At 44.6% G+C, this 27,486-nt stretch overlaps 1 protein-coding gene and 1 long non-coding RNA gene across 3 annotated transcripts in view; one reads left to right on the top strand and one right to left on the bottom strand.

The window, feature by feature from the left end:
• Positions 1–150: 150 nt before the first annotated feature.
• Positions 151–26,443, bottom strand: LOC139037449 (uncharacterized). Its single transcript, XR_011490280.1, has 3 exons — positions 26,361–26,443; positions 7,097–7,276; positions 151–1,583 (listed from the first exon to the last, which is right to left on the bottom strand). It is a non-coding gene; the product is annotated as an uncharacterized lncRNA (long non-coding RNA).
• The window catches only part of TMEM87B (transmembrane protein 87B), a 47,523-nt gene continuing 46,189 nt past the window's right edge, over positions 26,153–27,486 (top strand). For both annotated transcript variants that reach the window (XM_070473976.1, XM_070473973.1), the window contains exon 1: positions 26,153–26,466. In XM_070473976.1, the coding sequence (XP_070330077.1) occupies positions 26,308–26,466 (159 nt within the window). In that variant the 5' untranslated portion in view covers positions 26,153–26,307. The remainder of the gene's footprint in view (positions 26,467–27,486) is intronic.

The raw sequence follows: 27,486 nt of genomic DNA, 5'->3' as shown, positions 1-27,486 counted from the left end.
CAAAAACACCCAAGTTAAAAAGGTATGTTCATGGCAACTTCCCTGGTGGCCCAGTGGTGAAGACTCTGCACTTCCACTGCAGGGGGCAAGAGTTTAATCCCTGGTCAGGGAACTAAGATCCAGAAAAGCCAGGTGGCCAAAAAAAAAAAAAAAAAAAAATGTTCGAAACTGTAAGATAAAGTAAGCAAATTGAGAACGTACTTGGGAGTTTCATACACATTTAATGTGACATATCTAAAGTAACATGCTTTGTGTTTTGTGTTTCTAATTTTAATTACATAATGTAAACAAATATGTAATGAATAAGTCATAGGATGCCCTCGGCCCCCCAAATCCTGTCCAGTGTGTACAGTACATGCCATGTGGCCTGAGAAGGTCTGGGAAGCCAGGGTCAATTCTGCTGTAGAGAGAAAGCCATGGCTTCCAGCTTCTCCCGAGACATGGAAGAGAAATTAACTCCGCCCAACCCCACAGCGATGCCCCAGGGCCTTGGCCAAATGGGACGCGATGGCAGAACACCTCTCACCACCTCCTTTTCTCAAGAGGAGGATAGAGCCGGACTACTCTTGATCAGGGGACTTCCCAGGTGGCTCAGTGGTGAAGAATCCGCCTGCCGCAGGACATGCGGGTTGGAACCCTGGGGTGGGAAGATTCCCGGGGCAGGGAAGGGCAGTCCACTCCAGTATTCTTGCCTGGGAAATCTCATGGACAGAGGAGCCTGGAGGGCTTCAGTCCTTGGGGTCACAAGCAGTCAGACATGACTTAGCAACTAAACAACAACAACCCTTGTTGTTGACACTTATAGTCCCCTAACTGAGACAGTCGGAACCACTGCATTCTTCTCTCGGCCACACTGGAATATCTGAAAGCGCTAACTTTCAGAGGACCTAATCCCTGACAACGTGTTGCCCAATCTTCTGATCATGAACTGATACATAGCCTTTCAAGTTCTCTTTTGTATAAACTCAGATTACTTATGTAAGTGACTCTGAGGAGCAAAGAAAAAAAAAAAACTGGGGAAGAGAAAACAGGGAGAAACAAGTTGTGTCATTCCCTTCAGCTAGGCTGGGATGGGACTGGGGAGGGCAGGAGAAATAAACAAACACCTGAAATGCTCTTGACCTTCAGGTTGAGAGTAACTCTGCCTAGGGAGCTGTTTTTTCCTCCCTTTCTTCCCTCTTTCCCTCTCTTCCCACCTCTCCCCTTTCTTTCTTCTTTTCTTTATCCTTTTCTTTGTTTTTCTGCCAACTCCCCCTCCACGCCTTTTCTCATCTTTCTGAGTAGAAAGGAGAAGTAAGGATTAGGGCATCGTGAGCCAGCCATGCAGCCAGTAGCAAGGGCCAGACGGGAACCAGTCCGAGCCTTCCTCCAGTCATCTCGAGCAGGTCACTTTGTTCTCGCGGAGGCCAAGTGTCCATCCATGTGCAGGAAAGATAGCGCCGCCTTCTCCTGCAACACCTAGGGTGGTCGTGTAGGAAAGGGAGGTGGCAGGGTCTTTGAAAGGACCTTATAGTTGTTATCAAGGTTTTCCCCAATTAGAGCCTTCTCTCCATTCCATTCCTTATGCATTGCAAGTTCAGCATCTGCCACAGAAGAAGCATTGTCCCTGATTATGTTACCAACTGCCTTCAATATAATGCAAATCGACTTAAAAAAATGCACTATGTGAGAGCTGCAAGTTAAGTGTTATTTAGGGCAAGATGAGAACTATAGCCCAGGAGGCAGCACCAGCACCTTTGAGAAAATGCTCCAAAGAAGCAGCGGGAAGATCAGTATATATGTGAGTCTGGCAATCAAGTACATAGTGAACTTCTTTCAGTGGGTGTTGAAGGTCAGTAGCTGCGGCAGCACATGATTTAATCCTTTCGGAGGTAGATGGCAGATGCCAGTTTGTAATTGACACAAAGTAACTCAGAAAAAGACTTAATCTGTGCCAGTGATGCACACAGTGGGGACACTGGCAGAGGGCAGGAGATGGGCCCTTATGCCCCAGAGGCAAGCGACTCCCTACACATCCATATAAGAGCCATATCTGATGCCCAGATATCATTCCTATTGGTCACCCCCAGGAATTTAGTTATTTGAGCCTCGTTGACTATTCTCTTTCCATGTATGGGTGATCAAGCAGGGCTGGCTTGATCAACAGGATTTGAGGACCTAAGTTGTCAGAGTGCCCTCCCTCTGGCTCCCAGGCCCCCAGACCAAGCAGATCCCCGCTTAGGAAATGGCCAAACCAGAGCTCTTATCTTACAAACCAGGGAGATGCTGGCCAGACTTGTCCTGACTCATGAAAGTAAAGACTTTTGTAACTTCTCCGTGTCAATGACAAAAGCAAGTTGGAACTTCTGATGAATCAGTGGGAAAATAAATCACCCGAAAATAAACCAGTTACAACAGCAACTTAACTTCTCTAAAGACATTTAGGTACTCTGAGTGACAAATGGGAAAACAGGAAGTTTTGCTTTCTTTAATGAACATTTCAGTAACAATGGTGTTTCCACGTACAAAACTACATTAAAATATAGATTTTATTTTCTCCCTTTTAAAGCTCTAAGGACAGAAGTAAAACTGCCAATACTATTTGAGTTTAGCATGCGCAAATTGCCTAATTTATTTGTATTTTCCCAAAATAATTATTTTTGGAAATTGTGGCCCAAAGATCACTACTTCAGAATATTTTCATGTAAAATTTACTAAAAGCCATTGAATTTTAACTTACAGTATATGAATTTTATGGTATATAAGTTATATCTCAATAAAATGTTTTAAGTTTTAGAACTTTGTTCTACCAGATATTTCAAACCCTCCTTTCTCTCTATCTTGGTGAACTATGGACTGGTAAAAAGCAAGTACTTAAAGACGCCTCAAAATGATCAGTCCATGATTATTCATTTTTGCTTAGCTATTAAGGAAATTAGACAAAACTTTCAGTTTTTACAATGATTTAAATTAAGATAATTTAAATATATAGAAAATTATACATATTTATATAATATGGGAAATTAGAATATGCCACCTCAAAATATGCCACTTTGGCATAAGGATAACTTTTTTTCCCAATTATCTTTTATCTTAAAAAAAATCTGATTGGAGTATAGTTGCTTTACAATGTTGTATTGCACTGTTGTACAGCAAAGTGAATCGGCTGCACATACATCCTCTCTATTCCCGATTTCCTTCCCATTCAGGTCACCACAGAGCATTGAGTGGAGCTCTTTGTCCCGTACAGTAGGCTCTCATTAGTTATCTATTTATGTCAGTCCCATCCTCCCACCATCTCCCTTTCCCCGTTCGGTGTCTGTTCTCTACATCTGTGTCTCTAAGGATAATTTTAAGTGAGAATCAACAGATGCAGAAAGAAGCCCTCTCAGCTTCTTTATCTGACAAGCTTCCCTTATCTGACTAAAAGCAGAAACCTCTAGAATACGTGGACTTCCATAAATCTCCTTTCCAGGGCAAATTTTATGGCTACAAAGAAGACAGGAAGTCGGCTCTGACACGGACCTGCATAACCGAACCTTACTCCTTTACCTTCCCCCAAATATTTACCTTCTGCTGTCTGCCACTCTTGAAAACATAAAACCCCTTTCCCTCTATCTTGTCACTTCCCTAAAATTTTATTGTTCTTTATTAAAATGCTGCGTAAATCCCAGGTACCAACCATCCCTTTGAGTTACTCATCATAGAGTTCTCCTATGTATATTCATAATACATGTGTTAATAAACTGATTTTCTCTTGTTAACATTTCATCAGTCTGATTTGCAGGGTCCCAGATGAGAACCTAGGACCACAGAGAAAAAAAGTTAACTTTTTCCTCCCCTATAATAGAACTCATGTACCCCCTTCCTAAATTCATCAGTATGAACATTTTACCAAAGTATGGTCTGTCTTGGTAAATGATTATGTAGACTTGAAAAGAATGTGTATTTTCTTGTTTCAGAGTGAAATGTTCTATTACGATTAAACAGGTCAAGTTGGTTGATTGTATTGTTGCAGTCAATTATATCCTGACAGATTGTTTTTATTTCTGTCCATTATTCAGGGAAGATTATTGAAATCTCCAACTATAACTGTGGATTTTTCTCTATTTCCTATTAGTTTTTCCTTCATTTGTCTTAAGCTCTGTTAATAGGAACATAAATGTATAGGATTGTTGTCTTTCTGATGAAATGACCTTGCTATATCCCTTATAATAGTCTCTGCTATGAAATCTACTTTGTCTGATGTTAACATAGTCACTCCAGCTTTCCTCTGTACTGTCAGCAAGTCATATTATTTTTCATTCTTTCAATTTTAACCCACTTGTGTCTTTATATATAAAGTGCTTTTCTTGTAAGTAGAATACAATTGGCTACTGTTTTTTTAACCATCTGATTTTTTTTTTAAACCATCTGTTTTAACTGCTGCCTTTTAATTAGGACAGATAAACATGTATGGTAGATAAGTCATGTATCGATGTGAGAGTTGGACTATAAAAAAAAGCTGAGCATTGAAGAATTGATGCTTTTGAATCATGGTGCTGGAGAAGACTGTTGAGAGTCCCTTGAACAGCAAGGAGATCCAACCAGTTGATCCTAAAGGAAATCAGTCCTGAATATTCATTGGAAGGACTGATGCTGAATCTGAAACTCCAATACTTTGGCCACCTGATGGGAAGAACTGACTTATTTGAAAAGACGCTGATGCTGGGAAAGATTGAAGGCAGGAGACGAAGGAGACAGCAGAGGATGAGATGGTTGGATGGCATCACCGACTCAATGAACATGTGTTTGAATAAACTCCGGGGGTTGGTGATGGACAGGGAGGCCTGGGGTTCTGCAGTCCATGGGGTCGCAAAGAGTCGGACATGACTGAACAACTGAACTGAAACATAATTATTGATACACTTGGGTTTCAGTCAGTCAGCTTGCTATGTGTTTTCTGTTTTATCTGTTCTTAATTCACTTTATTTACTTTTTCTGCCTTCTTTTGGAATAATCAAATTTTTTCTGATTTTATCTCCTATAGATTGTTAGCTATAACTTTGTTTTTATTCTTTAAGGTTTATAGTAGATATGCTTAACTTATAACAGCTTCTGTTAAATGATTTAAAATGTAGTATTAAAAGTCTTACAATGGGGACTTCCCTGGTCCAGTGGTTGGGAATCCAGCTTCCAATGTAGAGGATGTGGGTTCAATCCCTGGTCAAGGAATTAAGCCTGCAAGCCACAACCAAGACCCGACACAGCCAAATAAATAAATACCTGCTCATAGCAGTCTGGAATTGACAATGTAATTGGTGCCTTCAACCAAGGACTAACAGGTGTGACTAAATAAATATTCCAGCTTGGGCTTCTCTGGTAGTTCAGTGGTAAAGCCTCTGCCTGCCAGTGCAGGAGACATGGGTTCAATCCCTGCTCCAGGAGGATCCCACATGCCACGGAGCAATTAAGGCCATGCACCACAATCACTCAACCTGCGCACGAGAGCCCAGGAGCCACAACTGCTGAGCCCACATGCTGCAAATACTGAAGCCTGTGCACCCCAGGTAGGCAGCAGCCCCTGCTCACTGCAACTAGGAAAAGCCTGTGCAGCAATGAAGACCCAGCACAGCCATAAGTAAATAAAAAATAAATATCCCAGCTCCCTCATCCCTTGTGAGCTGACTCTGAGGCATGTGCCTCACATTTTCCTGCAAGTCTCTCTATGGGATACACTCCCCTTGCCTACAAAGGTGCTGACTTGATAACTCCCCCTGTGTTTTCCTCCCCTGTCACATTTCCTCACTCCCTGCATCAGTTTGCTAGGGCAGTCAAAACAAAGCACCACAGGCTGGGTCACTTAAATAACAGAAATTTATTTTCCTAGGCTTCAATCAAGGGGTCAGAGATCAAGGTGTTGGCAGGTTTGGTTTCTTCTTAGGCCTCTCTCCTTGGCTTGTAAATGGCCGTCTTCTTCCTATGTTTTCACATGGTCTTTCTCCTGTGTGTGTTTATGTCCTCATCTCCTCTTCTTACAAAGACCTAGTCATACTGGAATTGTTGTTCTTCAGTCACTAAATCATGTCCAACTCTCTGTGACCCCGAGGACTGTAGCCCACCAGGCTCCCCCGTCCCTGGGATTCTCCAGGCAAGAATACTGGAGTGGGCTGCCATTTCCTTCTCCAAGGCATGCATGCATGCTAGGTCGCTTCAGTCGTGTCTGACTCTGTGCAACACTATGGACAGCAGCCCACCAGGTTCCTCGGTCCACAGGATTCTCAAGGCAAGAATACTGGAGTGGGTTGCCAGTTCCTTCTCCCCTCAAATGAACTACTTCCACCTAAATCCTTATCTCAGGATCTGATTTTGATCTTGCACGGCCTTGGTCTGCAGCGACTTGAAGCACGATTTCAGCTCCCGGCCAGAGACTGAGGTCAGGCCGCAACAGCGAGAGCGCCGAACCCTAGCCACTAGACCAGCAGTCGGTGACAAGCCCCTGGCCCATGTGGCTTTGCAGGAAATGAATTTCCACGAAGGAAAGGAAAGTAGTGAAATAACTAGAGAGTTTATGAGGAGGAAAGGGGTGCGTGTGGATAAACACACAGGTGGGCACAGAGAGAGAGGCGTGCCCTCACGGCAGTTTGAATCACTGGCACGGGGGCGTCTCCTCCCGGTTTCCTGGTCAGCCCCCGCTTTGCTTGCTTCTGAAGCTGTGCTTGGGTTTTGTCAGGGCCTCCCGTGTGTGCACACGCGTCTCTTAGCCAAGATGGACTCTAGAGAAGAGGCCTGTGGCAGGTTGACATCGCTCCAGTTTCGACCTCCAAGGAGCCTTGCTGTGTCTGTACAGTCAGGAAGGCTCCCTCGACTTGAAGAAATCTGTGGTCTCTTACCTGGGCAGGGCTTAGCTTCTCTCCTCTTAATCTTGGAGTATCTCTCCACAGGGGACAAGCTCCAGCTGCTCTGCCTGGGGCTCATCTACCTCCTGCCTCACTCCTGGGGGGATGCTAAAGAAATCTCTAAGAAATAAAAGCTCTTGAAAAAAAGTAGATAAATCCCCCCAATACACTCATGATGTCCACACTTCAGGCGAATCAGGTGGATTCTTTACCAGCTGAGCCACCAGGGAAGCCCTTACCTTGTATTACATTGTCTTATCAGCTCCTTCCAGCTTCATTTCCTCACAGTGATGGAACTACCCTTGGTAGATCTCTGTATCCTTATCCAGGCAGTGTCACTTTCTATCTTGGAGGTAGAAAATGCCAATTTTACTTCATTTGCTTAAGTCAGTGATGTTAGTTATAATCTTTCTTGGAATCTATGTTATAATAGAAATGCAGAAAGAAAAAAAACATAAATACCATTTGTTCTTTAATAATGTAAAATCCCTACTATGTCCATTACCAGCAATCAGTACAAATGGGTGATAACTAGCACTGAGTAAGGCACACAATGTTTGTTGACTGATTAAAGTTTTAATGATTTATTTATTATATAATTGATACAATTTTATTTTTTTGACCATTGGGCTTGCAGGATCTTAGTTCTCTGACCAGGCTTCCACCATTGAAATTGCAGAGTCTAACCACAGGACCACCAGGGAATTCCCATGGTTTTAATGATTTAAATTATATATATAGCATCATCAGTTGAAGTTGGAAGATAAAAAATTCTGGATTAAAAAGCCATTTAGACAGTGTTTTCTATAAAATATCTTCAATCTGCTAACCTACTGGAGAGAACTTTGAATTTTCATGGTTGTATAACAGGGGTCTGTATGAAGTGTTTCTTGTTCTAATTGTTTTAGTCACTAAGTCGTGTCCAACTCTTTAGTGACCCCATGAACTGTAGCCCACCAGGCTCCTCTGTCCATGGGATTTCCCAGGCAAGAATACTGGAGTGGGTTGCCATTTCCTTCTCCAAGGAATCTTCCTGACCCAGCGATTGAACCTACGTTTCCTGCACTGGCAGGTGGACCAGTGAACCACCAGGGAAGTCTGTATGAAGCATTAGTAAACAATACAATTTACACAGAATAGAAAAATATATGACATACAAGTTTGTTGTGAAAAGGAACAGTTAGAAATTCAACCTAGCTAGTCGCTTTGTAGAACGTTCATTTTGAGTTTATCTGAGGTTTTCTCATGATTTGATTCAGGTAATGCATTTCTGGCAGGAAAACCACAGAAGTGATGCTGTTTCTTTTCAGGGCATCATGTCATGAGACATATGAAGTCAATTTGTCCCACTTGTTGTGATGTTAACTTTCATCATTAAGCTGGTGTCTGCCAGGTTTGTCTACCATAAAATTACCATTAAAAAAAATTACCATTTTCCCCTTTATAATTAATAAGTAGTTTGTGACAGATACTTTCTTATCAAACTTTTAATTTTAGAATCCAGCTGATGATTCTTTCTGAATTAAGTCGCAGTTCAGTTCAGTCGCTCAATCATTTCCCACTCTTTGTGACTGAGAAAGTCAATTCCTAGGCAGGTTGATAAGAAGTCTAGGGGTCCCCATGGAGAGAGGGGTCTGGAATTCTCAAGGAGGAAGAAAGCACAAACTTTTTTTCCCTCTACATTCCTTAGGATTATATAACAATAATGTAGCCTGCTTGAGGACAGTCTCTGGAAAAAAGTTTCTGTCTAATCCTGTTATCTTAAGGTGTAAATTATGGGAGTAGGCCTAGTGAGGTCTTTACAACCTCCAGACATTCTTTTGATTCACTGTAATAACTAATTTGAGAGTATATAACTCCATTGCTAGTGCTAGCAAGGGGGTACTCTTTCTGTCCCCTTCTAATGCCTATGTCAGAAGCTTTCTCTATCTCCTTTATGTTTCAATAAAACTTTATTACACAAAGCTCTGAGCAATCAAGCCTTGTCTCTGGCCCTGGATTGAATACTTCTCCTCTGGAGGCCGAGAATCCTGGCGTCTTTTCGTGTGTCAGCAACAACCTTTCATCTTGGGGGCTCATCCGGGATTCTTCAGGACAAGGTAAGGATGCTTGGAGCTCTAGTTCTTTGTTCTCCTAGCGAACACGTTTTCTGCTGTACTTTACTAACTCTATGGTGTGCTTGTGTGAATGAATGACACGCCCTGCACAAAGCAAGTGAGGAGCCCTGCTCTGCGGTTCCACGGCGACCTCATACGGCTTATGGCAGAAACCTGTTGGGGGTTTATACCGACCTGCCAATGCCAAGAGGCACCCAATGTCTCCTTGGGGGACTGACCAGAAATGGGCAAAGCATGTGGACCAAACTCTCCTTTCTCGGTCAAACTTTTCGGTGTCTTTGACCATTTCATAACTCTCGGAAATTAGAAGTACTAACTTAACCTGTCAGATCATAGACTTTCAAGGGACTTGTGATTGTGCTGTTAATGTACTATGACTTAGGAGTGCCAGGCTTGGATTGGTGGTCAGGAAGTGCCTAGCCTCACTAGGCATGGAAGCTAGATGGAGCTCTAGCTCCAAGAGCATCTCTGAGGTTAAAGGTTACTCAGATTGGAACTGCAGTGGGGTTTTTTTTACTTTGGTAATGCTGGCTTTTAGTGGACCAGAGAAGGCTCTTATACTGGTGTGGTGAAGCTTGGAAGGAACTTCTGTTTTATGTTCGTATCGGTCTTGTTGTGGTCAGGAATAGACTCAGACTCGTGCACAAGCACTCAGGTGATGAGTGTTTCCCCCAGCGGTTTAGCCAGAAGGTTACTCTGATCGCACCCCAGGTGGCATCAGAGGCAAGCAAGGTTTTAACGGTGAGGAGCTGGATGTCAGTCAGGGATGCCATCAGGTCTACCCCTGGTGCATCTCCACCCCGCCTCGGTGATAGAACTGGGAGGGACTAGTATGCCTCCTGTGTCGGTAAGGGACAGATTAAGTCCAAACAGGAAAGAGAAGCTTTGGTGTAAAATCTGTCTACACCCCCATCTAGAGCAAGGAGGTGTCACGCGAGTGTATGCTCCTCGGTTCTTTGTCTCGTCACAACAAGAATTTGGAGTGACGGACATTGAAGCCCCTTGGCGGGTCACAGCTCTCGGAGGACAGGCCGTGTTATAGCTCTCAGGTCTCGAACGGACCGTGTTATAGCTCTTAAATAAATCAGTGTTACAGCTCTACTTATTTAGATAATAGCAGGAAAATCCATCTTTGAGGCGTGAGGGCACGTCGATCCAGAGACGTGAAGAGAAGACCGCCCCATCGCGCAGGGGAGAAGGAGGGAGCAAAAGGGAGAGATGAGGGCTTTGGCTCCTCTGTTTATATGTTTCTCTGTCCCTGGGCCTGCCTTATGTAAATTGGGCTTAGGCAGGAGCGTTGTTTGTTTTACCCGAGGTTCTCACTCCGGTCCTCGGACCTTCCTTTGTTCTATTTTCATGGGCTTTCCCTTCCAGGTCTTTTAGCCACCGCCATTGTGGACTCTGTGAGGCTGCCAGGGTTAATACCATGACAGGCGGCCTGGACCTAAGTTTTGGCTTCCCCCGAAATGATAAGATTCCCTACCCCCATCAGGTAACCTGAAGCCAGCCAATATGCGCCCAGTAAGAAACAAAGGAAGAGCTGAAAAGCCCGCGAATGCCCAGGTTTGAAAAAGCCCGCGAAAGTTTGTACCAATAAAATTGCTTTGCAAACATGTAACCAATCCGCTTAAGCCAGCTACTAACCTCTTATGCATACCTTATAAATTTGGATAACAGCCTCTGCTCAAGGCTTTTCTGACCTTGCGCCACTGTGTTGGTTGCAGCAGAAGGCCCTGACTCGAGTCAGTAATAAAACTTCCCTTTTTGTAAATTGCATTGTCTTGGAAGTTCTCTCTTCCCGCTCAGGGATTCGGACATCGGGTAGAACAGACTCTTTTTCCCTATTCTAACTACCTAACAGAGGGATGACTCTGGTAGAAAGATGGTGCTGGTCACTTTTTTTCTCTGTTACAGATGGGAGTTAACAATTCCAGCCTCAGTCCTTTGAACTGTATCCTGAAAAACTGGGATAGATTTGATCCCTGGGGCTTAAAAAAGACACACCTGGTCTTCCTATGTGATACTGCATGACCACGGTATCCATTGGAGGACAGCAAACGGTGGTCGGTTGGAGGGTCTCAAGTATAATACTGTTTTACAATTAGACCAGTTCTGTAGAAAACAAGGGAAATGGGTGGAAGTAGCATATGTGTTGCCCTTTTTCTGTCTGTGAAATATGCCAGACTTATGTCCTAAGAGTACAGATTTGGGTGTGACTCCTTCAGCTCCCTCCTTTCCTCCTACTTTGCTAGATGAGATGGAAGATAGGAGACAAAGAGATAAAGAAAAGCAGGTTTCTCCAATCTATCCCTGGGATCATATGCACTGAGCAGCCAGAGAGACTGAGGAACAGCCCCACAAGCTGTTGCTTCTTCATGAAGCACCCACTGGGAGAAATAATCAGTCTATGAGTGTTAATAAGCCCTTTTCCTATCAAGAAATACAAAGAATCAAGGAGAATCAGGGAGACTATTTAGAAGACCCAGAAAAACAGTTTTTAAAGGTGTTACTCTGTTTTATGACCTTACTTGGAAGGATGTGACGTATATCTTGGGACAAACGCTGACTCCGGACTCAAAGACTCGAGCTTTGGGAAAAGCAGTTGTTTATGGAGATAAATGGTTTGGTATTGAATCAGTAGGGAAGAGGGAGGATGAGATAACCGCCCTCTCCACTGGAAATCAGGTGGTCCCAACTACAGAACCAGACTGGGACTACAACACAGCTAAAGGAAGATGGGATTGTTAGGGAGTTAGAATAGGGAAAAAGAGTCCAAAATCGAGGTGGCTAAAAGACCTGGAACGGAAAGCCCGCGAAAATAGAACAAAGGAAGGTCCAAGGACCGGAGTGAGAACCTCGGGTAAAACAAACAACGCTCCTGCCTAAGCCCAATTTACATAAGGCAGGCCCAGGGACAGAAACATATAAAAAGGGGAGCCAAAGCCCTCTTCCGCTTCTTTTCTGCTCCCTCCCTCTCCCCCGTGCGATGGGGCGGTCTTCTCTTCGTCCTCACGCCTCAAAGACGGGTTTTCCTGCTATTATCTAAATAAACAGAGCTGTAACACTGAGCTGTAACACTGATTTATTTAGGAGCTATAACACGGTCCGCTCGAGACCTGAGAGCTGTAACACGGCCTGTCCTCCGAGAGCTGTGACCCGCCAAGGGGCTTTAGTGTCCATCACTCCAAATTCTTGTTGTGACGAGACAAAGAACCGAGGAGCATGCACTCGCCTGACGTCTATGGGGCCGTGACTCGGATAAAACCTGGCTGAAACAACCTCCTCGCGGAAGGGGCCAAGCGCAGCAGGAGCCCAACCCGGCGAAGCTCCCGAGGTCCAAGCAGAAGTCGAAGAAAACCCAGCGCAGGGGAAGGCCCATCGTGCTGGAAGCCGGGGCAGCGAAAACCGCCCTCACGCCTCAAAGACGGATTTTCCTGCTATTATCTAAATAAATTGAGCTGTAACACTGAGCTGTAACACTGATTTATTTAAGAGCTATAACACGGTCCGCTCGAGACCTGAGAGCTGTAACACGGCCTGTCCTCCGAGACCTGTGACCCGCCAAGGGGCTTTAGTGTCCGTCACTCCAAAGTCTTGTGACGAGACAAAGACCCGAGGAGCATACACTCGCCTGACAGGATCAGAATCATTTTGTTAGATGTATTCTTGAAGGACTTGGGCAGGCGCATGCTAAGCCTTTAAACTATGGCAAATTGGCAGACATAGAACAGGAAGAGAAGGAAGCTCCTGGTAAATTCCTAGATAGACTGAGAGAAGCCCTTGGCAGATTCGTTGAGATTGATCCCGAAAGTGAAGAGGGAAAAGTGATCTTAAAGGATAGATTTCTCATTCAGTCGGCTATAGATATTGCCAGAAGCTATTAAAAAGAGCGTATGGACCAAATCAGTCTTTAGATAATCTGCTACAACTGGCCCAGTCTATTATGGAAGGGAATATGAGGAAATGAAAGAAAGGCACAAAAGGACAAAGGAACAGGCAGAAGCCTTCACAATGGCTATGAAAACCGTTCTTAAACAGCCTGAGAAAAGTGCCCAGAGGGACCCAGGTGAAAAGGGATGGGCTTGCTATTTCTGTGGAAAGGAGGGGCATTTCAAGTGAGACTTCCCTCAGGCATCCACGCTGCCTTCGCCTCCCCGTCAGGTCTGCAAAGGACCACACTGGAGGAGAGATTGCCCCCAGAGGCATAGGTTTCAGGGGTCGGCCTCTCAAGACCACCAGGGCTGAAGGAGCCCGGGGGTCCCCACACAAGCTCCCTAATTACACCTGAGGGACCCTGGGTATTAATAACTGGGGGGAGGGGGCAATCCATCAATTTCCTTTTAGATAGTGGGACAACTTACTCCGTGCTTACTGAAGCCCCCGGCCCACTTTCTTTCGGATCCACTTCCGTAATGGGATTGTCTGGATGAGCCAAAATGTATTACTTCAGTGTATGTCAGTTGTGACTGGGATTCGATGCTATTTTCACACAAGTTTCTTATTGTGCCAGAATCACCCTCACCCCTTTTGGGGAGGGATATACTGAGCAAGGTCCATGTCTCTGTTTTCATGAATATGGAGCCCTCCCTTTCTCTCCCTTTAGTTGAACAAAATGTGAATCCTAGCGTATGGGCTGATGGAAAATCTGTGGGTCAAGCACAAAATGCTATCCCTGTAGTTGTCAAGCTCAAAGACCCACACTTATTTCCATATAAGAAGCAGTACACCAAAACATGAGGTTAAGGAAGGGTTAAAACCCATCACTGAGAATTTAAAGGAACAGGGACTATTAATTCCCTATAACAGTCCATGCAATACTCCTATTTTGGGTATAAACAAATCAAATGGTAAATGGAGAGTAATTCAAGATTTACAAATAATAAATGAGGCTGTAGTTCCTTTACACCCTGTGGGGCCTAATCCTTATACTCTATTGCCTGAAATTCCTGAATGAGCCAACTATTTCTCAGTAATTGATTTGAAAGATGCCTTCTATTCAGTGCCTCTGGTGGAGGAGAGTCAATTTCTGTTTGCCTTTGAGGACCCTACACAGCCAGCTCCTCAGTTAACCTGGACAGTTTTGCCCCAGGGATTTCGTGACAGTCCTCATTTATTTGGACAAAGTTTGTCACGGGATCTACAAAACTTTAAAGCTCTGACGCAGTGGTGTTACAATATGAAGATGATATTTGGCTCTGTGCTGAGACAGAGGAAGTTTGTTCACGAGCTTCAGAAGACTTCTTAAATTTTCTGGCAGGCTGCGGTTACAAGGCATCAAGAGAAAAGTGAAGGAGTCTTTGGGGCCTGGAAGAGAGAACAGCAGTCTCCGAGGCCCCTTGCTGAATCATCTAACTTCGGAGAAAACAAAGCATGGCTTTAGTTCCATCCTGATGCTCCCGGCCAGTTGCATCTATCTGGGACTTATCACCCCCTGTCCAGAAACCTAAACCCGCTCCACCCGCCCAGAAGACTTATCACCCCCTGCCCAACTACAAGTGTCATCTCAACAAAAGAATACTCAGAATATCCCGCCTGGTTGACGTTTCTCTTATCGCTTCCACAAACCTCCCTATAAGCATGAAGCCTCCCTGATCCCTTTTTGCACTCAGCTTGGTCGTTAGGCCGACTGTCGCCCCTCCTTGCCTGAATAAAGGTAACCTACTTCTGTTGAGGTCGTCTTTCCCTTTCTGCCTCGCTGGAACTATGCCTTACAAAAAGGCTCAACTTTGTCAACAATCTGTTAGATATCTGGGCCTAACCATATCAGAAGGGACTAGGGCCATAGGCCCCGAAAGAGTCAAACCTATACTAAACCATCCCCTACCTATAACTTTAAGACAATTGAGAAGACTTTTGGGAATCACAGGCTACTGTCATATTTGGATTCCGGGCTATGGGGAACTTGCCCGGCCTTTATATAAACTTATAGCTGAAACTCAGCAGGCCCCAACCGACAAACTGGTTTGGTCTCCAGATACTCAAAAGGCTTTTAAGGTTCTTCAGACTGCTCTCTGGCAAGCTCCCGCTTTGAGTTTGCCCACAGGGTCAGAATTTAACTTGTTTGTCACTGAAAGAAAAGGTGTGGCCTTGGGGGTTTTGACACACCACCGAGTGCCTCACCAGCAACCTATTGCTTATCTAAGCAGAGAATTGGATGTAATTTCAGGTGGGTGGCCTCACTGCCTAAGAGTAATTGGGGCAGCGGCTTTATTATCACCTGAAGCTTTAAAAATAATTAATGATGAAATCTTACTGTACTGACTTCTCATGATATGAGTGGAATCTTAAATTCTAAGGTTAATATTTGGATGACAGACAGTAGGCTTCTTAAATATCAGTCATTGTTGTTAGAAGGACCAGTAACTAAGCTTAAACTTTGTGGAAATTTAAATCCTGCCACTTTCCTTCCTGAGAAAGAAAATGAAACACCTGATCACGATTGTTCCCAATTCCTAACTTTAAACTATGCAGCTCGGGAAGATCTAATGGATACCCCACTAGACAATCCTGACATGGAAATATTTACAGATGGCAGTTCTTTTGTTCAGGATGGAAAGCGTAAAGCAGGTTAGGCCGTGGTGACTGCTGAACAGGTTTTAGAAGCAAAATCTCTCCCCCCAAGGAACCACTGCCCAGTTAGCAGAGCTTGTGGCCCTGACCTGAGCTCTAGAGTTAAGCAAAGGGCAACGGGTGAATATTTACACTGATTCTAAGTATGCTTATTTGACTTTACATGCTCATGCTGCAATATGGAAAGAAAGACAGTTTAAAACAGCAACAGGAGAACCTATTAAACATTTCAGAGAGATTGAGAGACTTTTAACTGCTATATATTGTCCTAAAGAAGTAGCCGTTATGGTATTTTTCACAGAACTAGAACAAATAATTTCACAATTTGTATGGAAATACAAAAAACCTCGAATAGCCAAAGTAATCCTGAGAAAGAAGAATGGAACTGGAGGAATCAATCTGCCTGACTTCAGACTATACTACAAAGCCACAGTCATCAAGACAGTATGGTACTGGCACAAAGACAGAACTATAGATCAGTGGAACAGAATAGAAAGCCCAGAGATAAATCCACGAACCTATGGTCACCTTATCTTCGACAAAGGAGGCAAGGATATACAATGGAAAAAAGACAACCTTTTTAACAAGTGGTGCTGGGAAAACTGGTCAGCCACCTGTAAAAGAATGAAACTAGAACACTTTCTAACACCATACACAAAAATAAACTCAAAATGGATTAAAGATCTAAATGTAAGACCAGAAACTATCAAACTCCTAGAGGAGAACATAGGCAAAACACTCTCCGACATAAATCACAGCAGGATCCTCTATGACCCACATCCCAGAATTTTAGAAATAAAAGCAAAAATAAACAAATGGGACCTAATGAAACTTAAAAGCTTTTGCACAACAAAGGAAACTATAAGCAAGGTGAAAAGACAGCCCTCAGAATGGGAGAAAATAATAGCAAACGAAGCAACAGACAAAGGATTAATCTCAAAAATATACAAGCAACTCCTCCAGCTCAACTCCAGAAAAATAAATGACCCAATCAAAAAATGGGCCAAAGAAATAAACAGACATTTCTCCAAGGAAGACATACAGATGGCTAACAAACACATGAAAAGATGCTCAACATCACTCATTATCAGAGAAATGCAAATCAAAACCACAATGAGGTACCATTATATGCCAGTCAGGATGGTTGCTATCCAAAAGTCTACAAGCAATAAATGCTGGAGAGGGTGTGGAGAAAAGGGAACCCTCTTACACTGTTGGTGGGAATGCAAATTAGTACAGCCACTATGGAAAACAGTGTGGAGATTTCTTAAAAAGCTGGAAATAGAACTGCCATATGACCCAGCAATCCCACTTCTGGGCATACACACCAAGGAAACCAGATCTGAAAGAGACACGTGCACCCCAATGTTCATCGCAGCACTGTTTATAATAGCCAGGACATGGAAGCAACCCAGATGCCCATCAGCAGACGAATGGATGAGGAAGCTGTGGTACATATACACCATGGAATATTACTCAGCCATTAAAAAGAATTCATTTGAATCAGTTCTAATGAGATGGATGAAACTGGAGCCCATTATACAGATCGAAGTAAGCCAGAAAGATAAAGACCATTACAGTATACTAACACATATATATGGACTTTAGAAAGATGGTAATGATAACCCTATATGCAAAACAGAAAAAGAGACTCAGATGTAGAGAACAGACTTGTGGACTCTGGGAGAAGGCGAGGGTGGGATGTTTCAAGAGAACAGCATTGAAACATGTATATTATCTAGGGTGAAACAGATCACCAGCCCAGGTTGGGTGCATGAGACAAGTGCTCGGGCCTGGTGCACTGGGAAGACCCAGAGGGATCGGGTGGAGAGGGAGGTGGGAGGGGGGACCGGGATGGGGAATACATGTAAATCCATGGCTAATTCATTTCAATGACAAAAACCACTGCAATGATTTAAAGTAATTAGCCTCCAACTAATAAAAATAAATGGAAAAAAAAAAAAAGAAGTAGCCGTTATGCATTGCAAAGGACACAACAGGGATGGGAGTAAAGTAGCTGAAGGTAATCAGCTGGCTGACTGTCAAGCCAGAAAAGCGGCACTTTATGAAACCCCCTCACTACAGATGCCTTTGATCTGGACAGGTCCTGTGGAACAGGAAAAACCACAATATACTGAGGAAGAATTAGAAAGATACAAGAAAAGAGGAGCAAAGATTACTGATAAAGGATGGTTACAGTCTGAGGATGGACGATTAATAATTCCTGAAAATGCTCAGTGGAAAATTCTTAAGGGTTTACACCAGAGTTTTCATTTGGGTGCAGAGAGTACTTACCAGATGGCTTCTCGTTTGTTTGAAGGTAAACATGTAATGAAAACTTTAAAGAACATTATCAAACGGTGTGAGGTTTGTCAGAAAACTAACCCAAAGGTTGACAAAACTAACCCAAAGGCTGAAAAGCTAGCAAAACCTGGATTACAACGAAGTGGAAAGTATCCTGGAGAGGACTGGGAAATTGATTTTACTCATATGCCAAAAGCTAATGGATATTCTTGCTTACAAGTTTGGGTGGATACTTTTACTGGATGGATTGAGGCTTTTCCCTGTCATAGTGAACAGGCTAAGGAGGTTATAAAGATTTTAATCCATGAAATTATCCCCAGGTTTGGATTGCCACAGAGGTTTCAGAGTGACAATGGTTCTGCCTTTGAAGCTGCTGTAACTCAGGGGCTGTCTAAAACTCTAGGAATAAAATATCACTTACACTGTTCCTGTAAACCCCAATCCTCAGGAAAGGTTGAAAAAGCTAATGGCATTATCAAAAGACATCTGCGCAAATTAACTCAAGAGACGCAGGACAACTGGATTAAAGTCCTACCCATAGCTTTAATGAGGGCTAGAACTGCCCCCCAAAAAGGAGGGACTGTTCCCCTTTGAATGTATTTATGGAAAGCCTTTCTTAGGCACAGACATTGTTATAGACCCTGAAGACTTGTAATTAACTAATTATGTAACTCAGCTCTCAGCTTTTCAACAGGCATTAACAACTCTGGGAGACAACTCCTGACCCAGCCTCTGAGTCAAACAAGCCTCTATTTGAGCCAGGAAATGAGGTCCTCATAAAAACACTGAGGTCTGGGGGCCCATCCTTTGAGCGCCTCTGGGAAGGCCCTTACCAGGTTATTCTTTCTTTTCCCACAGCTGTCAAAGTGCCAGGAATTGATTCGTGGGTATATCACACGCGAGTTAAGAGGTGGCACCCTGACCAGAACTAAGTGATTTCATTTTATGTCTTTACTTTCTATGCTCTGACTTTGTATTTTTCAGATGGGTCTGATAATCTATGTGAGCCTACTTCTGCTGACTCCAAAGATCCTGAGTCTGCTGTTTGATCCTCAAGACAATGCTTTCTTGTCCTGGGCTCACTCCAACGCAGCATTTCACAATCAGTCTAATTGCTGGGTCTGTGGAGCATTCCCCTCTTCATCAGTGGAAGGCTTCCTGTGGTGGGCATCTCCACTTCAAGGAAAAGACTTACTGCAATTCTGCGAATACCTTCAACAACAATCATATGCAATGCCTCTTCTTCATCTGATGACATCTAACAATCTTAAAATGGACTGATGTAACTATGGACATAATGTGACTTTTCATTTTGATTTTAACTTGGTTTAATGACTATTTTGCCTTACATCTGTAACTGTATAATGGGGTTTTCTAACTGCCTAAAGGCTTTTAAGTTTCAAATGGTTGTCTGAGCTCCTATGAGTGCCACATCCTCCTCCAACTATTACTTGGGGCCCCTGGATCAGAAACCCTCAATATGAGGGTTAGGAGAATATGTTGCCTCAACAATTTAGGGGCCATGCCCCTAAACAGCAGCAAGTAGTTGTGGAACAAAAACGACGCCCCTTTCCCTTGGCAACATAATTCTCCTAAAAGAAAAGGGGGGAATGAGAGAGTCAATTCCTAGGCAGGTTGATAAGAAGTCTAGGGGTCCCCATGGAGAGAGGGGTCTGGAATTCTCAAGGAGGAAGAAAGGACAAACTTTTTTCCCCTCTACATTCCTTAGGATTATATAACAATAATGTAGCCTGCTTGAGGACAGTCTCTGGAAAAAACCTTCTAGCTAATCCTATTATTTTAAGGTGTAAATTATGGGAGTAGGCCTAGTGAAGTCTTTACAACTCCAGACATTCTTTTGATTCACTGTTATAACTAATTTGAGAGTATATAACTCCATTGCTAGCGCTAGCCAGGGGATACTCTTTCTGCCCCCTTCTGATGCCTATGTCAGAAGATTTCTCTATCTCTTTAATATTTTAATAAAGCTTTATCACACAAAGCTTTGAGCAATCAAGCCTTGTCTCTGGCCCCGGATTGAATTCTTCTCCCCTGGAGGCCAAGAATCCTGGCGTCTTTTCATGTGTCAGCGACAACTTTTCACGACCCCATGGACTGCAACATGCCAGGCTTCCCTGTCTATCACCAACTCCCAGAGCTTGCTCAAACTCACGTCCATCGATTCAGTGACGTCATCCAATCATCTCATCCTGTGTCGTCCACTTCTCCTCCTGCCCTCAATCTTTCCCATCATCAGGGTCTTTTCCAATGAGTCAGTTCTTCGCATCAGGTGGCCAAGGTATTGGAGTTTCAGCTTCAACATCAGTCCTTCCAATGAACACCCAGGGCTGATCTCCTTTAGAATGGACTGGTTGGATCTCCTTGCAGTCCAAGGGACTCTCAAGAGTCTTCTCCAGCACCACAGTTCAAAAGCGTCAATTCTTTGGTGCTCATCTTTCTTTATGGTCCAACTCTCACATCCATACATGACGACTGGAAAAACCATAGCCTTGACTAGACGGACCTCTGCTGGCCAAGTAGTGTCTCTGCTTTTTAATATGCTGTCTAGGCTGATCCTTCTTGCCTGGAAAATTCCATGGATAGAGGAGCCTGGTGGGTTACAGTCCATGGGGTTGCAAAGAGTCAGACACGACTGAGCAACTAACTTACTTTCTTTCTTCTTTTCTAGGTTGGTCATAGCTTTCCTTCCAAGGAGCAAGTATCTTTTAATTTCATGGCTGCAGTTACCATCTCCAGTGATTTTGGAGCTGAAGAAAATAGTTTCTCACTGTTTGCATTGTTTCCCCATCTATTTGCCATGAAGTGATGGGACCGGATGCCATGATCTTAGTTTTTTGAATTTTGAGTTTTAAGCCAGCTTTTTCACTCTCCTCTTTCACTTTCATCAAGAGGCTCTTTAGTTCTTCTTCACTTTCTGCCATAAGGGTGGTGTCATCTTCGTATTTGAGGTTATTAATATTTCTCCTGACAATCTTGATTCCAGCTTGTGCTTCATCCAACTCAGCATTTCACACTGATGTACTCAGGATAGAAGTTAAATAAGCAGGGTGAAAATATATAGCCTTGATGTATTCCTTTTCCAATTTGGAACCAGTCTGTTGTTCCATGTCCAGTTCTAACTATTGCTTCTTGACCTGCATATAGATTTCTCAGGAGGCAGGTAAGGTGGTCTGGTATTCCCATCTCTTGAAGAATTTTCCACAGTTTGTTGTGATCCACACAGTCAAAGTCTTTGGCATAGTCAATAAAGCAGAGGTAGGTGTTTCTCCGGGACTCTTGCTTTTTCCATGATACAATGGATATTGGCAATTTGATCTCTGGTTCCTCTACCTTTATATTCTTTGCAGCCAAATAATTATATAAAAAATTATATTCTTAAAAAAAAAATTATATTCTTTGCAGCCAAAGATGGAGAAGCTCTATAGAGTCAGCAAAAACAAGACTGGGAGGTGACTGTGGCTCAGATCATGAACTCTTTATTGCAAAATTCAGACTTAAGTTGAAGAAAGTAGGGAAAATCACTAGAACACATTCAGGTATGACCTAAATCGAATCCCTTATAATTATACTGTGGAAGTTAGAAATAGATTCAAGGGATTAGAGCTGATAGACAGAGTGCCTGAAGAACTATGGAAGGAGGTTCATGACATTGTACATGAGGCAGTGATCAAGACCCTCCCCAAGAAAAGGAAATGCAAAAAGGCAAAATGGTTATCTGATGAGGCCTTACAAATAGCTGAGAAAAGAAGAGAAGTGAAAGGCAAAGGAGAGAAGAAAAAGATATACCCATATGAATGCAGAGTTTCAAAGAATAGCGAGGAGAGAGAAGAAAGCCTTCCTTGGTGACCAGTGCAAAGAAATAAGGAAATCAATCAAATGGGAAAGACTAGAGAGCTATTCAAGAAAATTAGAGATACCAAGAGAGCATTTCAAGCAAAGATGGGCTCAATAAAGGACAGAAATTGTATGGACCTAACAGAAGCAGAAGATATTAAGAAGAGGTGTCAAGAATACACACAGAAGAACTATACAAAAAAGATCTTCATGACCCATGTAACCACGATGGTGTGATCACCCACCTAGAGCCAGACATCCTGGCCTTAGTCAAGTGGGCCTTAGGAAGCATCGCTACGAACAAAGCTAGTGGAGGTGATGGAATTCCAGGTGAGCTATTTCAAATCCTGAAAGATGATGCTGTGCAAGTGCCGCACTCAATATGCCAGCACATTTGGAAAACTCATCAGTGGCCACAGGACTAGAAAACGTCAATTTTCATTCCAATCACAAAGAAAGGCAATGCCAAAGAATCAAGTATGACAGTTACCAAATGATAATTTTCTAACTCCATTAATTATTTATTTGTTGGTGTCTTACAGTAAAGAAGAGGTTTTTTTTTCTTCTCCTATTTATTTAATCATTTGTAAATTATTTATTTAATATTGATAATAGACATTAAAATAGGTGTGAGGCGATATCTTATTGTGGTTAACTCGCATTTCCCTGATGGTTAGTTATGTTGAACATCTTTTCATGTGCAGCTACATTTTACTCTTACTTAGGGTGGCCTTGAAAGAGGAGGGTGAGGATGAAATCCTGTCCATGTCTCCAGGGTGGGGCATGGGATAGAGGCTTTAAGCAATGCATCTGGTTATTCACTTTTCCTGGAAAGAGTTATCTAAAGTTGAAATATACATGGATTTATGGGCAGTGGTTAATGGCTTGGCCGGCTGGTCACGAATTGGGAGGGAAAAGATCAGATGTGAGAGAAGAAGGTCTGGGATAGAAGCATGTGAGTGGATCAGTGGAAAAGGACATAAAGTGTCCTTCATTAATAATAATAATGGGAGCACCTACAATGGAAGAGGCATTAAATGGTGATGTGATGGTAACCATCACCACTGCATCTTTTAAATGCAGCACTAATTTCTGCCATTCCCCCCAGGAGATAAGATGCTTCAGTCATCGGGGCAGATTCAGAGGCTTCTACTTAGCCATCTCCACTAAAACAACTCTTCTCCTAGACACCAAGGACCAGTGTTAGATAGTGTCAGCTATCAGCTATGCGTATTCCAATTATACTCCAGACTCTATTTATTACCTGGCCCCTTAGGCCTCCCATTCCAATAGCAAGCCAACAGCAGCTCAGACTCTGTCCAATATTTCTTGAATTGTTTGGGTATCCCTCTTTTTTTGGGGGGGTATTCCTCTTTCCCCAATGTACAGTTGCCCAAATGAATTATTCCTTTGTGGAGCCCTCTGGTCCTAGATCCCCTAACTTTTCTTCTCCTCCACAACTCACTTATTCCACAACTCAATTATTCCAGCCAGAAACCTTGGTTCCAGCCTCAACTCCTCTCTTTCCTAATCTCCGGTATCCAATCTATCACCAAGGGTTTTGTTTTGTTTTTGTTAGTTTGTTTGTTTTTAAAAGTCTCCACCTCACATATCTGTGGAATCCATCCAAATCCCCATTCTCATTGATGCTTCTGTGGTTGAGACCATCATCTCTGAATTACTGTAATTTATTCTTCACTGGTCCTACAAAGCATTGATGTATTCTTAACTGATCATCTCATCACCCTCCTTACCACAGTTTCCATATGATAACCAAAATGATCTGGTCACTTCATCCTCCTTGCTTAAGAATCCTTACTGCCTCACTGATGTCTTAGACTAAACTGCTTAGGAGGACACTGATATTCTACTACTGTTTAAATATTCCCAGTCTTCCCACTGTCCATCTCACACCAATAACTAGTCATCTGGTAGGTCTTTCTGTTCCTCCAGGCCCTTGGCACAGGCCATTATTTCCATCCACATAGCAATGATATCAACTACTTGCTGGGAAAGGCACAGGTGGCTCAGACAGTAAAGAATCTGCCTGCAATGTGGGAGACCTGGGTTTGATCCCCAGGATGGGAAGATTACCTGGAAGAAGGCATGGCAACCCACTCCAGTATTCTTGCCTGGAGAATCTCCATGGATAGAGGAGCCTGGAGGGCTATAGTCCATGAGGTTATAAAGAATCGGACACAACTGAGCGACTAAGCATAGCACAGCACAGGGTGACTGATAAGGCCAGTTCCTCTTGACTATAAATTGATCATATTTTACATTAATGACTGTTAAACTAAGATTTCATTCTCCCTCTGGACATTATTTACATTTAATAATGAATGAACAACTGCAGTTCTCTTTGACAGCAAGGTAAGTTATTCACTTTTCACAGTCGAAAATGCCTGGTGAAGTAAACAATTAAGACAGACAAAAGCTTTGCCCCTCTGAGCTTTAAACAGTAACCAGGCAACTGCATTTGTTCTAAAAGTTATTAACCATCCCACTGACAATATACTCACAATACAGTGCCTTGGGTTCAACTGACTCAACCTCAAAACACTTTGCAGGCACGCACCATGAATTTGTAAAACAATTTGTTTCCCCTGAGATGAGGGGTTTGGGGTATGAACAAATGCAAAGGATCCAAGAAACTGAATCACACAGAGAACTTTAACTAGTAGCCCCACCCTATAAGCCTCTGTCACCCTGTTTGTTTAACCTATACACTGAGCACATCATGGGAAATGACAGGCTGGCTGTTACAAGCTGGAATCAACAGAGGTGGGAGAAACATCAACAACCTCAGATATGTGGATGATACCAGTCTGATGACAGAAAGGGAAGAGGAACTAAAGAGCCACTTGATGAGGGTGAAGGAGCAGAGAGAAAGAGTCGGCTTAAGACTAAATATTAAAAAAACTAAGATCATGGCATCTGGCCGCATTACTGCATGGCAGATAGAAGGGGAAAAGGTGGAAGTAGTGGCAGATTTCCTCTTCTTGGACTCCAAGATCACTGCGGACAGTGACTGCAGCCATGAAATCAGAAGACGATTGCTTCTTGGCAGGAAAGCGATGACAAACCTAAACAGTGTGTTGAAAAGCAGAGACATTACTCTGCCAACAATGGTCTGTATAGTCAAGGCTACGGTCTTCCCAATGGTCACATATGGTAGTGGGAGCTGGACTATAAAGAAGGCAGAACGCCAAAGAATTGATACCTTTGAACCGTGCTGCTGGAGAAGACTCCCGAAAGTCCCTTGGACAGGAAGGAGATCAAACCAGTCAATCTTAAGGGAGATCACTCCTGAATATTCACTAGAAGGACTGATGCTGAAGCTGAAGCTCCAGTATTTTGGTCATATGTTGCGAACAGACGACTCATTGGAAAAGTCCTTGATGCTGGGAAAGATTTTTTTTTTAATCTATTAATCAGTACTTTTTGGTTATGTCGTTCAACTAACTATTAATCCTCATACAGACATTGCCATCCACTTAAGTTTCTCTATTTGTTAAAACTTTATATTTTATATGCTGGGAAAGATTGAGGGCAGAACAAGAAGAGGGCGTCAGAGGATGAGATGACTGGATTGCATCACGGATTCAATGAACATGAACTTGGGTAAACTCCAGGAGATGATGAGGGACAGGGAGGCTTGGCCTGCTGCAGTCCATTGGATCGGAAAGAGTCTGGACACGACTGGGCGCCTGAACAACAACAAAAGCCTCCGACCACAGCCACGTGGAGTCTGGGACCTGAGCTTTCGGCCTCTGGCTAAAGCCACCTCCAGCTCAGGTACGTTCAGAACCCCGCCTCCCCTCCCACCCGCTTCCACACTCCGGCCCAAAGCTGAGCGCCTCCGCTCGCTTCCTCTGCCGGCTCCCTCCCTGCCCCGCCCCGCCTTCATATTTGGACCCGCCTTCCTCCCCGCCCCTTTTTCTTTCCACGCTCTTGCCCCACCTCAAGCTCCAGGCCCCGGCCAGCCCTGAGCCCCGGCCTTTGCTTCCTCTCCTGAGCCCCGCCTCCACACGAGCCTGGTTCAGAGCCCCGCCTCCCCTGCCGCCCCGCTTTCACACAGAGGCCCAACTCCGAGGGGCCCCGCCCCTCGCCTCCCCTCTGGGCCCCGCCTCCCCGCCTGGCCCCACCTCCACGCTCGGAACCCCCTACCCCGTCCCTCCCCCTCACTCTTCAGGCTCTGGCCCCCAACCCTATTCTCCGCCCCGGCCGGCCCTAAGCCCCGCCCCTCGCGTCCTCTCCGGTCCCTGCCTCCCCGCCCCCTCCCCTCCCGCTCACATTTCACGCTCTGGCCACCCCGCCCACTTTCCGCCCCGGTCGGCCCTGAGCCCCGCCCCTCGCCTCCTCTCCGGGCCCCGCCTCCCCGCCTGGCCCCACCTCCACGCTCGGATTTCCCCCACCCCCGCCCCTCCCCCTCTACTCTTACTGCTCCGCCCCCCGCTCCTACTCTCCGCCCCGGCCAGCCCTGAGCCCCGCCTCCACGTCCTATCCATACTTCCTGGGCCCGAGCCCGCCTCCCGGGGCGGGCCTGCACCAGGTGCGGGCTCGCGGTGTGGCGGAGCGCCAGGTGCGGCTTCCGCGTAAAGATGGCTGCCGTCTGCCGCGACGGTGTCTGGCGCCCGCCCCGCCGCAGTCTTACCGCCGGGCGCCCGCTGCTGCGCTTCGCCCTCTGCCTCCTGTGCTGCGGCCCGGCGGCTGTGGGCGCCGTCCCCGAGATCGGGCTCTGGACCGCGACGATCAGTGACGTAAGCGGAATGTCGGGACCGAGGCGAGGCGCATCTCAGGCCCGCGGGGTTCTCTGGGGCCCGCTGGGAGCCAGTCCCGGGCTTGTTCATCTGGCCAAGTCTGGGCGCCCGATGGGTTTCCTGGGCCTTTTGTCCGCTGTGGGCAGGGAGCGTCCCCTCCTTCGGTCAGACCTGGCCTTTGGGGAAGATGAGTCAGACTTCTGTGCAGGGGGGCGGCTCTCCCTTCTGAACCCTGTTAGTGAAAATCACCTTTCCCGAAGTCCTGGCCTCGCTCTGCTCGGACAGGCTCTGGCTAGATCAGGCCCTTCTTTATTCAGACCTGAGCCCTGAGTCGGACACGACTGAGCGACTGAACTGAGCCCTGAACCCCTCGGCACTCCTAGCGGCATCTTTGGATTTGACCCCTCCTCATGCCGGGGTGCAGCCACAGGGCCACACCTGCGTGGCCACAGGAAGGACTTTCCAGGGTTTCAGTTTCCGTATACATTTATAAAGCGTGTTCGTCTTTATTCCTCTCTTTCTTCTTCCCTCCCTCCCTTTTTCTTCCTTCTTCCTTCCTTCCAGAAGGGAACAGGCAATAGTCATGCCGCTGCCTTTCCCTCTTTGTGGGTTTCTGAATTTCTGTCGGGCTCCTGTCATAGTTCTGGGAGTATGTGTAATTAAAGGACATTTGCAAGGCTAGTCCGGAGACTTGAGCCCGTGTCTTCCTTTCCAGGGCAGGCCATTTGAGAACTTAACATCCGGTAGTTTCATGTCTCATGTTGTGGGATGAATGCCGGGGTAGAATTTTGGAAAGATTTGCTAAAGAAGGACAGGAAATCGAAAAGGCCTTACCTACCGCTCTTCTAGAGTCAGATGATTCATCCATCTCTGTTTGAGATGAATATTTTCCACATGTATAGAAGCGATGTCTGAATTCTTTTTATTATTTTTATTTCTGGCTGCGCTGGGTCTTCCTTGCTGCCTGTGGGTTTTCTCTGTTTGCTGTGAGAGGGGACTGCTTCTATTTGAGGTGCTCAG

Source organism: Odocoileus virginianus, chromosome 2, assembly GCF_023699985.2.
Source record: "Odocoileus virginianus isolate 20LAN1187 ecotype Illinois chromosome 2, Ovbor_1.2, whole genome shotgun sequence".
Taxonomy (NCBI): domain Eukaryota; kingdom Metazoa; phylum Chordata; class Mammalia; order Artiodactyla; family Cervidae; genus Odocoileus; species Odocoileus virginianus.
Note: the sequence above shows the minus strand (reverse complement) of the source record. Positions and strands in the feature narration are given on the sequence as shown.